The sequence below is a fragment of the Globicephala melas genome, chromosome X, assembly GCF_963455315.2.
Source record: "Globicephala melas chromosome X, mGloMel1.2, whole genome shotgun sequence".
NCBI classification, from domain to species: domain Eukaryota; kingdom Metazoa; phylum Chordata; class Mammalia; order Artiodactyla; family Delphinidae; genus Globicephala; species Globicephala melas.
In genome coordinates this window covers 91,520,820-91,536,449 of record NC_083335.1, presented here as the reverse complement: position 1 = coordinate 91,536,449, position 15,630 = coordinate 91,520,820, and the positions used below count along the sequence as shown (strand labels likewise).

The following is a 15,630-nucleotide window of genomic DNA, read 5'->3' as shown; positions in this document are numbered from 1 at the left end:
TGATTTAAATCATTATTTATGATTTACCTCCTGTTTCCTTATCCTCAACTAGAATTTCTAGCTTGAGAAGACGCCAGGGAACATCAGGGTCATCTCCCATCACAGTCAAGGTGGCTTCAAATTCTCCTTCCACTCGAAACTTCACTCGGCCATTTGCTTTCAGAAGAAGAAGAAGAAGGTCTACTTTGCTAGAAAATAAGCAGCTTCCCACTAACCTAGAACTTTCAGTCTCGCTCACGAGAAATTTTAAACAGACTTAAGAATCTTTCATAAGTGTTCAGACAATTCACTGGTTCCTGCATAAACAGTAGCCAGCTTCCAGGTCATCAAGAAACCAAAGGCAACTCTTCTAACATCAAGGAACAGTATTTTCTTGAGGCTCAACTCTAGGACCTAGTCTCTCCTCCAGCCCCAGGTAATCCTGCCCACTCCCCAGCTTCAAATACCAGCACTGTATTTCCAGGTACTAAAGGGAAATGATATGGCACAAGTTTCGGATTCAAACACCACCAAAATTGTAGGTCAAGACTTCATAAGGATATTTTAAAAGATAAAACCCCAAAAGCTGTTTGAAAAATATTCTAACGAGTCAATTCTTTAAAAATGTATTTCAGGTACATACCAACTGTAAGATTTGCTAACTGAGGAGGAAGATCTGTGGTTACAAGTCGATGTCTAAGAATCTGGTTCAGCTGGTGAAGTGTAGCTTGTTTCTCAATTTTGGTAATTGGGTCTGGAGGAATAATTTTATCCTACAAAAAAGTTTAAGTAATCTAAAAATAATGTACAAAGAGACATAATTTTTACCTGCGCCTGTTCTAACACAGTATTTTCTTACTTTACCCAAGAGAACCTCAACACTCATTTCTGCAGTCTACATCCAATAATAGTGACCATTACTATCATGCATTAGAGTGTCAATGATTCCACCAGTCCCCCAGCTAAGATGGTAATGCAACACGATCTTCTTCATGTTCTATTTATGAAACCAACTTAATGTCACTAGATGACTTTCACCACTTCTTAGAAGTATAAAATACAACAGCACCAAGTGAGTCAACAACTACCACAACAACAAATTTTTAAAAACACTTCCAAAAAGCAACTAGCGAGCCGTATTTTCACATCTGAAATAGATGTTAAGTTACCTTCATAATTCTGTTCACCCCCACCTAAATAAATAAATAAACAAACTCATTTTGATAGCTACTCACATTCTGGCTCCAATTTATTTCAAACCCGCCCCCTCCAAATTTTAATTATAGAGAAAAAAGCAAACTACATGAAATATTTATTTTAAAAATACAGAACAGTTTTTTGTTTTGGCTGGGCTACTTATTAATATTGTAGAATCCAATGCCAAAGCCTTCAACTTTTGAGGGTGGGCTGGGGTAGGAATGCACTTACCCTAATGCAGGTTGGTAGCCGTGGGTAAGATCCAGTAGTCAGTACATCAATAGCATATGGGATGGCGAAACTAGGCAGGCGTGCATGGACCAGAGCATCTCTAGCTAATGAGGCCAGGCGATCAGCAGTATCCACAAAGAGGATGGCTTGATGATCTAAGAAGCTCGAGATCATCTTCAAAGCAAAGGGTATATGTATTACGCTTCCTTGAAAACCAGCCACTTTTCACGTCAAATATCATTTATTGATTCCAAAGTAAACTCTGAGAGGAATTACTATAGCTTTTCCATATTTCAAAATATTTCATCAAAAAATTTTCCAGTAATTTGAGGAAAGAAGAAATATTTTTAAAAACCAGTAATTTTCTATCAATTTAAATAAAAGGTTTCCCGATTCGTTTCTCCATCTTTAACATTACACATACATATGACAAGTTAGGAAAAATAAATAGAATACAATGCTTTTTCTCTTACAGACTTCTAGAGTTGATTGGTAATAAAGGAGACATAAAAGCATGGTCTCCTGGACCCAGACTGCCTTGGTCTCAACTTTAATTCTGCAACTCACTAGCCCTATAACCTTGGGCAAGTTGCTTAAATCCCTCTTTGCCTCAGTTTTTTCAATATAAAATGGAGATGATTTCCTCCCCCTCATAAGGTTGTTCGAGGATTAAGAGTTTATGCATATGAAACCTTTAGAACAGTGCCTAGAACATATAAAACACACAGTAAACATTGTCCATTATGAGATCTAGGCCAACTTCACGTCCAATATAGAAATCCTTTCCATCAGTTGTCTACTCAATGCATTTCACAAGCGTGCCTAAACTAGTAGAGGTCATCACGAAGCTGAAAACTACTTCCTTTCTGGAACAATACTTAAAAGTCTTTCACGTCCTTCAAACGGGGGAAGCCCACTCTATCTTCAAGCTGAACATTCCAAATTCCTGACTCACCATCCCTATTCCACTGCCTGGAAATGCTCCAGTTTATCAGTGATCAACTTAAAATATGGTATCCAGAATTAATAACACATCATGCACACATAATGCCCTACATTTTCTCAGTATTCCCACACTTATTTTATTATCTGATTTTCACGACTCTAGGAAATAAACAAAACAAGATAATTACTATTATCTTAGAGATGAGAAAATTGAGGCTGAGGTTTAGACACTTGCTCAAAGATAGTGAATAATCAGAGAAGCTGGAACCAAAAAATGTTTTTTCTAACTCTTAGTTAGACCAGCACAGCCCCTCATGACTAGTAAAATGGAGTTCTATTAACACCACCAACACTAACTTCTTATCAGCAGCCACGACACTGCTAACACACAGCAAGCTTGAAGTTAACTAAAAGGCCTTGATCTTCTGTGCATGAATCTCTATCAAGCAAGGTCCCCTTTCCCACCCGGAACCTAAAGCATGACTGTACTCTGATTTTTAACATATTTGAATCCTGCTTCTCTCAACTTCCGTATAGGTTTTTACTCAGATTTAGGTCATCCCAAGTCTCCATTCACTCAAGACACTGTAAAAATGCTTAGGCCAAAGAATACTAAAGATTTCCGTCCAGGAAGATGTGCGTCAACCCTAGTGGGGTGCCACAGTTCTTCGAGCCTACATCACTCCACCTTAAATGTGGGTTATTAATGAAACTCTCTAAACTACCTTGCTCAACTCAAAATAAACTAGCTCCAGCTATATTTCTTTGACTTCGAAATCAAATTAATAAAGATAAAAGTTTAGTTTTGAGTTACTTATTAGTGAATCCATATAGGTCCCTAATAATCATGCTCTTTTTTTATTCTTAAGTACTCACATACCAACTGTTGATATGATTAATACCAATCTCCTTTAAAATTTAACTGAGCACCAAAGAGACACTCCTCTAAGGAAAATATACAAATGGCCAAAAGCACATGAAAAGACGTTCAACATCACTAGTCATCAGAGAAATACAAACAAAAAACACAGCGAAGTGCCGCTTCACACCTACCTACCAGGAACGGCCAGAATCAAAATGTCAGATGATAACAAGTGCTGGCATGGAGCAATTAGAACCCTCTTACATTGCTGGTGGGAACGTAAAATAGTAGAGCCATTCTGGAAAACAGTCTGGCAGTTCCTCAAATGATTATTAAATATACAGTTACCGTATGACCCAACCATTCCACTCCTAGGTATATACCCAAGAGAAATGAAAACACATGTCCACAGAGAAACTTGTATATGAATGTTTATAGCAACATTATTCATAATAGCCCAAAACTGGAAACAACCTACAAGTCCATTAACTGATGAATGGATAAACAAAATGTAGCAGATCCATACAATTCAGCTATAAAAATGAAGTACTGATACATGTACAAGTACAACATGGATGACCCTTGAAAACATCATGCTAAATGACAGAAGCCAATCACAAAAGACCATATATTATGATTCCATTTACATGAAATGTTCAGAATAGGCATATTTATAGAGACAGCAGAGGTTGCTTAGGGCTGGGGGGTGCTTGGGGTGATAAAGGGTAATGATTTTCTTTTTGAGGTGACGAAAGTGTTCTAAAATTGACTGCTAATGGTTGCACATATCTGTGAATATACTAAAAACCACTGAATTGTACACTTTATTATTACTATTTTTTTTTTGGCCGCACCGCACAGCGTGCGGGATCTTCGTTCCCTGACCAGGGATTGAACCTGTGCCCCCTGCGGTGGAAGCGCGGAGTCCTAACCACTGGACCGCCAAGGAATTCCCAGAATTGTACACTTTAAATGGATAGATTGTATGGTATGTGAATTATATCTCAAAATTGCTTTTAAAAAAAGCTCAAGGAGGAGAGAGATATTTTTTCTTTTTCTTAGCTAAAACATTATCCAGACTGCTTTACCATTAGTTAGAGTTCTATAAACCGTGTATTTATACACTCATCTAAACACTTTATATGTCCGGCGTGGCTAAAGATCATTATCTATTAAGAACCTCTAATGAGTCTAGTTAAATAATCATTAGGTTGAGAACACAAGTGTCAAAACGTGAATAATCCTCTAATTCTCCAGCTGATGGACTTTATCCCTGACAAAAACACATCTCTGTATCTACATTCACGAAACAAAAATACCAAAACTTTATGTATAAAGTTCAACATGAGACTTTATTCAGAATGCGACTTACTGGAACAGCCAATTCAAAAAACTAATAGGAAAATACTATACCATGAATTAATGAAAGATAAATACAATACGGCTCAATATCAAAACCAAGAGTTTTGGATTTTGCTTGATATTATTTTAACGACATACAGCTCAGTAGTATCAAACAGGTAATTTAAATACCCATGGTATAATTAGGGATTTAAAGCTAGATTTGAAAAATTGAATACTTGGATTTTATATACCTCAGTAATACTTAACTCTTCACTGAAAGTCTGAATACCTTTAGGAAAAGATTACCTCAAATTAACGAATTACTGAAAAGAAACCTTAGGCTTCTCAGAAATACTACCATGCTTCTTCATTTTGGCCAAAATAGATTCATTAGACTTGGTGCCCAAATTTGCAAAACAATGAAATGAATTGTAAACTTTCTGGTAAATAAGCTTGGAATAAGCCTGTTTATTAATATTTATAATAAAAACTATCCTTTGATGACAACATGAATAAAATAACTTTTTCCCCCATAAAGAAAATTCAATATATGGTACAAAATATCCTCCCCCTTTGATCAATGCTATATAAAAGGATGATACCAGCTTACTCCTAGAGACAAAAGATCTGTGGCTAGAAATGTGTCTTCTTTTAACTTTCAAAAAATATATTATTCTAGAATTTTAAATTCTCAACTTCTTCAAACCTCTTTTTTCCTTTCACTTTAGCAATTTTCACATAAGCTTTCTTTCTAATGATAAGGGAACCTAGTGAAACTGAGGATAGCAAATGCACTGGGCTAAAATTGAGGGGAGATGTCAGAAAATCATATGCAGAAACACACTGTGTTGTAGATTTCTTTCTAAAGGGAAATTTTATGGAATATGCAAACCCCAATAGACCTGCAAATGTAAAGTTACTATAAAAATATTTCAACTTAGCTTGTCAGGGTGCAAAAAATAAATTATGGTGGATAAATAAATGCTCTCATTATTTTAAGATTTTATTCATTTTGTTATAATTACTCTACCCTTTCCAATACGAAATCTATTCTCCTCATTTTGTGTCTCATCTGTTAACACCATATCATCCTCCCCAAGTTATGAGCTCAATAGGCTAACACAAGATCCCTACTGATGTTTCTCCTCCTTAACATTTCTTGAACATAGCTTAAAACTTTTGTGGGGGGTAGGGGGTGCATGTTTTAGAATCTTTGGTACACTTCGCTACAGGTCACTCCTTTGAATTCAAAAGAATGACTCAACCAACAGTCAAAAGACCATGAGCTTCCTGAGGGCAAGGACTATGCCTTATTCAAGTCTCCATCCACTATGCCTTATGCCCTGTGTGCAATAAAGGGTTGGAGAATGAACAGATGAATAAACGAAGGGACAGATAAGTGCTATCATCAGCGCTGGGGCCTTGAAAAAGCCATTTAACTTCGAGGAACCTTATTTCCTCATCTGTAAAATAAGAAAAGACTGACTCTGCCATTCTCAAAGGGTTGTCAAGAAATCAATAGGCAAATTTAGGGAATACTTTGCAAACTCTAAGGAAGCATACGAATGTAAGCTAACCATTTCCCCCTTTAGGTCCAGTCTCATATTTAATGTCTTCTAGCGTAATGACATCTCCAGATATGGCCTACTCTTTTTTCTGATTAGGTTTCCATAAATAAATACTAAGTTTCTACAGATATATACTATACAGTATCATACAGAAATAATGATTACTCACATAAGTAATGTATCCCAAAACATATCAGCAGATATAAGTTAGAGCTAAAATTAGAAATTATGCCTATTACAAGTTAACATTCCAAAAACGTTATTTTATATAAAATAAAGTCAAAAGTTTAACTCACCGCACATTTTTCCACTTTGCCAGCATTATTAGCCCATTTTACTAAAGCTAATAATCGAACAAAGAGTTGGCGTGTCCGGCTAGCAAACTGCACTATTTCTATTTTCCTTTAAAATAAAACAAAACAACTCTTAATGAACCAACAAATTTGAAGGAGTATTTCACAATTTATTTTATCTGAGCTAAAATATGAATCAGTCTTTGTTTACAACCATTACAATGAAATGAACCACCTAAAATATTTATTTAAATATGAATTATTGTCACATTTTGTATACCACCTGCATATACTTCATTTTCTACCTCAGAGTAACATCTCCAATAGAATGCTTAAGCAATGAATCACATTTTCAAATTAATTTTATACTGCAATAAAAGTTGTTTACTAAAATATACTAAATTCACAAATATAAAATTATTATATAGAAGTTAACTGGGTCACAAAGGGGACCAAATTATGGTTTGAAGTTGAAATTATGAATTAGTAACCTTTCTGGTAAGAGAAAGGAAGTGAAATAGCTCTTTACCAAAACCTGAAACTGTATTATTTCTACAAAGGCAAGGGCCCATTTCCCATCTTGCAAGAGCATGATTTATAAAATTGAATAAAGAGCTTAACTATGCAACTCTTGACCAAACTAATTTCAATAACAAAGTACTAAAAATAAAAACTAAAAGGTCTGTCCATATCTATTTTTATACTATACCCACTACAATGCTTTTTCTCCCCATACTCATCAGTATTTTTATCATCTCCTCATAAAGGCTTAAAAGCTTTACTAAAAGCTTTACATTGTCAATCAGCGTGTTAGCTAGACCTCTCAACTTCATGTCGGCTACAAAACTGATAATCATACCTTTCATGGTTTACCTTATGACACACACAAAAATATTCGACAGGCCAGGACTGATGACAGGCCCCAGCAAGACACCAACCTCCCTCCAAGTGGACTCTGACATATTAATCTTGTTACAGCTGTTCACTGACCTGTAGATCCGACCCACACCTCTGTATCTCACCAACAGCAATACCATGATGCAATGCGCCAAAATGAAAGTTTCTGCTGAAGCATAATCCTAACTGAAGACCACAGAGTCTAGATCCTATTGAGAGCATACATACCCCACAAACAACCTGAAAGACTTCCTTAAGGTTCAGCCTGCAATATGATTATTGGTGGTAGAAAGAGAAGAATCAAGGACACTGATACAATTATGACTCTTTGCCAGGGTCTGTGAAGGATCCTTAGAGATAAAACAAGCAGAGAGCATCACAGGCAAGACTGGAACACAGCAGAAATGTTAAATGTACACTAAGATCTGGCAGTCACCTCAGTGCTAGGAGCCTCAGTGCTGTCATTCTAACTCAGCAACGGCTTACAGAGGATGTGAGGTCTCTTCTCTCACAGAGTAAACATATTTGTATATTACTAATTCTGTTGCCAGAGGAGCTCCTCTACTGGAAAGGAGACATCCCCCTTTGTAAACTATTTTAATACGGTTTTTTCTTGACACCACGCTGTCCCAAGTGATAGGCAGCATGAGTTGGTTTTCCAAGGCCCAGTTTCCCTTCCTACCCCAGAGTGGACAGAACAAATCCTGATTTTCTTTTTTTTTTTCTTCCCCAAATGAATGCATTGTGGGTATTTTATTTACTTTTGGCCGGTGTCAAATATATTTTTTTAACATCTTTATTGGAGTATAATTGCTTTACAATGGTGTGTTACTTTCTGCTTTATAACAAAGTGAACCAGCTATATATATACATATATCCCCATATCTCTTCCCTCTTGCGTCTCCCACCCTCCCTATCCCATCCCTCTAGGTGGTCACAAAGCACCGAGCTGATCTGCCTGGCTGCTTCCCACTAGCTATCTATTTTACATTTGGTAGTGTATATATGTCCATGCCACTCTCTCACTTCGTCCCAGCTTAACCTTCCCCCTCCTCTTGGCCTCAAGTCCATTCTCTAAGTCTGCGTCTTTACTCCTGTCCTGCCCCTAGGTCCTTCAGAACCTTTTTTTTTTTTTTTTAGATTCCATATATATGTGTTAGCATACGGTATTTGTTTTTCTCTTTCTTACTTCACTCTGTATGACAGACTCTAGGTCCATCCACCTCACTACAAATAACTCAATTTCGTTTCTTTTCATGGCTGAGTAATATTCCATTGTATATATGTACCACATCTTGTTTATCTATTCATCTGTTGACGGACACTTAGGTTGCTTCCGTGTCCTGGCTATTGTAAATAGAGCTGCAATGAACATTGTGGTACATGACTCTTTTTGAATTATGGTTTTCTCAGGGTATATGCCCAGTAGTGGGATTGCTGGGTCGTATGGTAGTTCTATTTTTAGTTTTTTAAGGAACCTCCATACTGTTCTCCATAGTGGCTGTATCAATTTACATTCCCAACAACAGTGCAAGAGGGTTCCCTTTTCTCCACACCCTCTCCAGTATTTATTGTTTTTAGATTTTTTGATGATGGCCATTCTGACTGGTGTGAGGTGATACCTCATTGTAGTTCTGATTTGCATTTCTCTAATGATTTAATGATGTTGAGCATTCTTTCATGTGTTTGTTGGCAATCTGTATATTTTCTTTGGAGAAATGTCTATTTAGGTCTTCTGCCCATTTTTTGATTGGGTTGTTTGTTTTTTGATATTGAGCTGCATGAGCTGCTTGTAAATTTTGGAGATTAATCCTTTGCCAGCCGCTTCATTTGCAAATATTTTCTCCCATTCTGAGGGTTGTCTTTTCGTCTTGTTTATGGTTTCCTTTGCTGTGCAAAAGCTTTTAAGTTTCATTAGGTCCCATCTGTTTATTTTTGTTCAAATCCTGATTTTCATTTCCTTCCTTAAAAACGGACCAGCCAAACCATAATACAGGTATGCTTCAATTGTCTCTTCCACTTCTATCTTTTCGATCTATGTCTAACTCTCTCAGAAAGGTCACTGGGGGTAGGGAGTGGAGCATAGTCACTAATAAATGCTAAAGTCCGCCCTAGTGACTTGGTATTTAACAAAAAGATGAACCAAGGAGCATAAGTAGTTCCAAATATAGAGTCAAGTAGCCTATACTGTAGCCACAGTTTAAATCTCCCTCACCTAATTTCTTTGAAAGCTTAATTTATCTTGTTCCTTTGGACTATGGAAACATACTAGCATTTAGAAATGTCTTAAGCCCCAAACTCCAACTGAATCAAAATTCTCTTAACTATAAAACAGCAATAGCAGTAGACAAATGTCCACTCTCTATAGATCTCTAATAGCATCATTGCAGCAAATGATAAATTAGCAGCAAACTTTCTAAAGTCAGTCTCTTCCTCAGCTTTCTCCATTTAGTTCTGATTTTCTACATCTTCCTACCCCCTCGGGCACTTGACCCGGTCAGTGATTCAATAAAGATTTCTAGAAGAGAAGGTCCAGAGCTGCCCTCATACCAAGAATTGTCAAGGATGAGGAAATTATATTTCCCAGGGCTCCTTAAACAAATGGTGTGAAGTCACCCTAGGCTCTCTGCGCCTATGTTCCTGGTCCACAACTCTACCACCCATACCTACACATACCTCCCCGCCCCGCCACTTTCTCTCTCACTCACACACACACATACTCATAGATATATCAACACAAACACAGATTTAAGGTTTTTTTCATACTCACCTTTCCACATCAGATTTCCTTGGCAGTCTAAGAAGAAAAAAAAAAGAAACTGACTAAATACATGCACACCTTCATTAAAATATGATAATGGTCTTTACTTTGACTTATTAAATACCTTAGTATTTCAGAAAAACTGGATGAATAGACACTACAGGCTTGTGTGGCTCCCTACTCTTTTTTATTTTATGAGTTTCCGGCAATATAGCTACAAAGGAAAAACTAACAAAGGAACATTTCTCTCCATTCAAAGTGCTTCAAAAGATACTGCATGAACCTCAAACATTTAAAAAGACCAAGTCTTACCTTAGCACACTACATCATAGAGAGTCAGAGAAAATATTCTTTTAAGACCAAAATGATCATGGTTGCAAGGTACTACTTAGTTGCCAGCCTCCCCATATTCAATGGAACCTTGCTTCCAAGCACTAATCCCCCCATGTTTTGTTATGGTGGGCAAAACTAGAAGCTAGGCACACAAAAGGGCCAGCGTCAGCCAAGGGACGTACAGTAATTATGATGTTGCTTGGTTAGATGCAAATGATTACTTTTAAACAGCTCCAGTGAGGTTTTGATCTCTTTTTTGCTAGTTCTCCAGTACGAAAGCCAGCAACCAATGTCACCCTTTTCCCTCAAATTATACCATTTAACACTCTCACGTCCACCGATGCTTAGAAAGATCCTGATTTGCTTCCTGAATCACCACATTCTGTAAACCTCTATCCTATGGTCCAAGATTCAACAGCCTGAACTCTAAAGCCTCCCCTACATCTAATAGGCTCTTGAAGAATACACACTGAACCGCTTAGACCCTCTTCCCCCCGACATGCCACAAGTGCAGAAAAACTAAAACCACCGCCAGAGATTCGAGGTACAAGGAAGGGAAACTATTAAAATGAGCTCTGACTTAGAGTTACCTACAATTCTTCGGGTAGACAATGGGATGGAAGCTCAAGTTATGATCCAAGTGATACAAGAAACTAGATAGGAGCTAGAAGGGCCAGCAGATCAGAGGATGAAGCAAAAATTAAGGCCTTATTATAAGACTGCAAGTAAAAGCAGCTACTGGGAAGTTCCTATACCTGTGAAAGATCCGGAAAACACTCCTTGAGAAGACTCCCCTGTCCTCAAGAGAGGGAGAGAATGAGAACCATGGATACTTGTATGTGAGAGAGGGAGAAAAACAGAAGAGTAGAGCCTTTGGGGGTAGAAAGAATAGGAATCATTGTTCTAGCCGCCGCCCGCCCCCCCCCAAGAGACCCTAAAAGGATCATCTCTTGCCAGAGGTGGTGTCATTTCAGGGACAAAGGACAGGCTTTGCTGCCTACATCCCTCCCCCCCCAATTCCTCCTAATCTATTTAAAATTCCTTTATGGATGACAAATCCACCACTTGGGGCAAAAACCAACCCTAAAGGGCGAATCTTTGGAGGAAGTCACAGAAACCTTGTTTACACCAAAGCGTTTTAAGACAAGTTTACATGACTGAGATCCTAGCATTTTCTGATTTTAATTAAAAGAGGTTTTTAAAAGGAAGAACCTAAGTCTCTAAAAAATCACAGCAGAATGTAAACTCTAAAATGAAAGCATGTATTACATGCGTCGGGGGAGGAAATGAACAAGCAAAAGGAAAAAAAATAGAAATCTGGGGCCAAAAACAAACCACCTTTTTTACTTTCAATAGTCCACAGACAAGCATCAAATGTGGCAGAAATAAGACTCAAAGTATACCTTGAACACTGGTTTTATATTAATACATTAATCCTGGCAGTTTTTACCTGGAACAAGGAAAAATACATGATTTAGGAACTTCCAAGGTATATTCCTAAACCAATTTTGGTTACCACAAATCAAAAGAGAAAAAAGTTATTTTATATACCTATGTATCAAGAGCAACAGTGAATTTTCCCCTTAAATTCCCCAGGTCTACAATGACAGGTGCCCTGACTTAGAACAGTTATTGTTCTATGCCCTGGGGGAGGTAGCAAACAACTCAAAATCCCTGTCCTCATAGAACTTCCAGTGAGGAGGAGACAGACGACAAACAGTAAGTGCTGCAGAAAAACAAAGCAGTGAGTAAGAAGGATAGGTTGAAGGGGCAGAGTACTTCTCATGGGTGATCACCAAAAAGTCTTTCTGATAAGTTACATCTGAACAAAGACCTAAAGGAAATGTGAAAGCAAGCCACACAGATTTCTGCGAGAAGAGCAAAGGCTCGCAGGTGGAGTGTGCCTGACCCTATCAAGAAAGATCAATAAGAATAGCGTGACTGAAACAGAAGAAGCAAGGAGAGTATTAGAAATGAAGTTAAAGAGGTAAGGGAGAGAAGACACATCATGTAGGATATTAAAGGTAGACCACAGTCTTGGTTTGCTCAAGATAGTCCCGGTTTATGCCTGTCGTTCTGCCACTGCTATTAATAGCACCACCTTTCATGCTCAAAAGTGTCCTGACTTGGACCATAAATTTTATGGTCACTCTCTATATAGGTGACTATAAAAAGTTTTTACTCTAAGTGAGATGGGGAACCACGGGAAAGTTGTGAGCAAATAAGTTTTAAAAGGATCATCCTGGGGCTTCCCTGATGGGCGCAGGGGTTGAGAGTCCGGCTGCCGATGCAGGGGACGCGGGTTCGTGCCCCAGTCCGGGAAGATCCCACATGCCGCGGAGCGGCTGGGCCCGTGAGCCATGGCCGCTGAGCCTGCGCGTCCGGAGCCTGTGCTCCGCAACGGGAGAGGCCACAACAGTGAGAGGCCCGCGTACCGCAAAAAAAAAAAAAAAAAAAAGGATCATCCTGGCTATTTTATGGAGGAAAAACCGTAGAGGGGCAAGGGTAGCAGCAGAGGCCACAGTTAGCAGACTACTGCAGTAACACGAGCAAAGGATTAACACTTGATGGAAACGTTGAAAAGTGGTCAGATTCTGAAGTCAGAGATGACAAGACTTGCTAATGTACTGAGTGTGGGATTGGAAGAAAGAGGAGCCAAGAATTACTCCAAAATTTCTGGCCTAAAAGCATCGAAAGGAAGAATGGAGGTACTATTTAGTGAGATAGGAAAGTTTTGGGGGCCTCGAATGGAATCAGCAGTTTGGTTCTGGACTTGGTCCAGAACTTGCCCATTAGGTACTTAAACGTAGGCACCTGGATACAGAGTCTGCAGTTCAGTGGAGGCGCCTGTGCTGGAGAAATAAGTATGGGAATCATCAACCTATAAAGGGTGCAGGATGAAGTATAAAACTATATACTTATTCTACAGCAATAAAATGTTTCTTTTCGGGCTTCCCTGGTGGCGCAGTGGTTGAGAGTCCGCCTGCCGATGCAGGGGACACGGGTTCGTGCCCGGTCCGGGAAGATCCCACATGCCACGGAGTGGCTGGGCCCGTGAGCCATGGCTGGCCACTGAGCCTGCGCGTCTGGAGCCTGTGCTCCGCAACGGGAGAGGCCACAGCAGCGAGAGGCCCGCGTACAGCAAAAAAAAAAAAAAAAAAAAAAAAGTTTCTTTTCATAACTAAGTCCTGAAACAGTAACAACAACACAATTCAAAGAAGTGCTACAAATGCCCTATGGAGAAACAAATTATACAAATTACACAAACACTGACGGCGGCAGTTTTCAACAGTTTCCCATAGCTCTACATAGGACGGGTACATGATATCTTCTCATGGATACTCAAATTCTTATGAAATCCAACAACTAATGGTGCAGAGAAGTATATTACCACAATAATCCCTCATCATGACAGCTATTTAAGTTTCTCATTACACGGGCGCGGGGTGGGAGGCTTCTTTCTGTAAAGTACAGTGTATCAAAATTCTCAGAATGATGTTTTACAGGAATAAGTGGAGCCTATTCTAATTCTTTAAGTCATCTGCAAAAAAAAATATTTTAACAGTCTCTAGCAACAAAGTACTGTGACACTGCACAGCCTAATACCTACATACTCGTGTATTTCAACTGAATACACTGATCTGGAGCCTACCAATAGATAAAAGATAAAAACGAATCTAGATGAAAACTAGTAACTCTTACTTTTTCTGAACATGAATTTAAAAGTGTAAAACAGCAATTCAAGTATATATACCCCTAAATTTTAGTTTCTTCACACACGTGAAAATCTTTACAGTGTATTCCGATCCTATTCTGAAGAGATTAACACCCTAATCATGTCGCAAGGCATTTCACCCGGTAACTTGGTGATTTACAAACTCCGTTCATACCCCAAGAGACAATAACAGCAGGCTAGTTACAAAACAACCTTACACTAAATGCGTGAAGACTTCAGTCCCAAACGTTCCAGAAAAACAAACAAACTTGGAATCCAAAATTTCACATTATTTTATACACAATACATCTCCTGAGTTCAAACTTTGTCAGGAGTAATTACAACCCACATTTAAAATGTACCGTAAGAAGCTGTAAAACAATTTCTCACCTTTGGGTTTTTTGGGGGGGTTTTTTTTGTAACTCGAATAGTATGTATTCCTAAACCGTAATCTTGGGGTCTGGGCTAGAAAGCTTCCAACCAAGAAATCAATAGGGTTCAGCTGGCAAATCGAGCAAAAATTCCAAGGACTGGCTTTTCAGGGAGTCTAACAACGTGCATAATTCACAAGTCTCGGCTGCTTCATCTCCAGAAAGACCCCAAACGCAAAGCTTCTCCTCCACCTCCGCTGGGCCCCAAGAGTTCAAAAATTCTAGACTAAGCAGTCCAGCAAAGAGGAGAAAGCAGCAGCCTTTTGGGGAGAAGGAGGTGCGAACCTCTCAGCCGGCTGGGCGGGAAGGGGGGGCTGGGGAGCAGGCGTGGATTTCGCGGCACTTACAGATCAGTCAGCACCATGAGCTCCGAGTAGGCCCGGTGCAGCAGAAATTCGATGAGGGTGCTTAGCCGGTAGCCAGGGCTAGCCGCCGCCGCAGCGGCCGCCGCCACGGCGGCTCCCGGAGGAGGAGGCGCCGGGGCTGACGCGGGGCCGCTGCTGCCCCCTCCGCCGCCTCCGGGCGGGACCAGCTGGTTCTCCAGCTGCACTGGGGCCATCGCGGCGCAGAACCGGGCTTGGCGCAGCGGCACAAGATGCGGACCTCGAGTCTCCCTCCCGGGCGCTCGGTCACCGCGCCGATGTGGGCGCGGGCGGAGTCGCCGCCGCCGCCGCCGCCGCCGCCGCCGCCGCCGCCGCTTACTACCGCCAGGCCGCCTCTGAACAGGAAGCCGTGCGCCGGCCGCGGAGGCCCGCCCCCATGTAGCGACAAGCCCGCCGGCTCCAGGGACTGGAGCAAGGGGCGGGGGGGGGAGGGGGCAGGGGGGGAGGAGGGAGGGCGGGGAAGCGGGGCGGGCGCCGCAGAAAAGCTGCGCTCCCGCAACCGATCAGATGCAGCTCCGCCAGGCAGCCGCAGCATCCATGTTGTTGACTGCCCAAAGCGGAAGTTGTTAGGCAGTACTGAAAGGGAGCCAAAGGGGAACTTCCGACAGCAACCTGTGCCTTTTCTCCCTGCTGTTGGGCGCCCGGACGCTGGGGGGCGCGTGGGAGTGGGGCGGGGCCGGCGCGCTGGCGG

The 15,630-nt window shown here is 40.3% G+C and overlaps 1 protein-coding gene across 4 annotated transcripts in view; it reads right to left on the bottom strand.

Moving 5' to 3' along the window:
• MED14 (mediator complex subunit 14) overlaps positions 1-15,259 on the bottom strand; it is a 74,725-nt gene extending 59,466 nt beyond the window's left edge. For all 4 annotated transcript variants that reach the window (XM_030834933.2, XM_030834935.2, XM_030834936.2 and 1 more), the window contains exons 1-6: positions 14,904-15,259; positions 10,087-10,113; positions 6,423-6,528; positions 1,408-1,581; positions 623-752; positions 28-156 (exon numbers count right to left, since the gene is read on the bottom strand). In XM_030834933.2, coding sequence (XP_030690793.1) covers positions 28-156; positions 623-752; positions 1,408-1,581; positions 6,423-6,528; positions 10,087-10,113; positions 14,904-15,115 — 778 coding nt within the window. In that variant the 5' untranslated portion in view covers positions 15,116-15,259. The remainder of the gene's footprint in view (positions 1-27; positions 157-622; positions 753-1,407; positions 1,582-6,422; positions 6,529-10,086; positions 10,114-14,903) is intronic.
• Between the last annotated feature and the right edge of the window lie 371 nt (positions 15,260-15,630).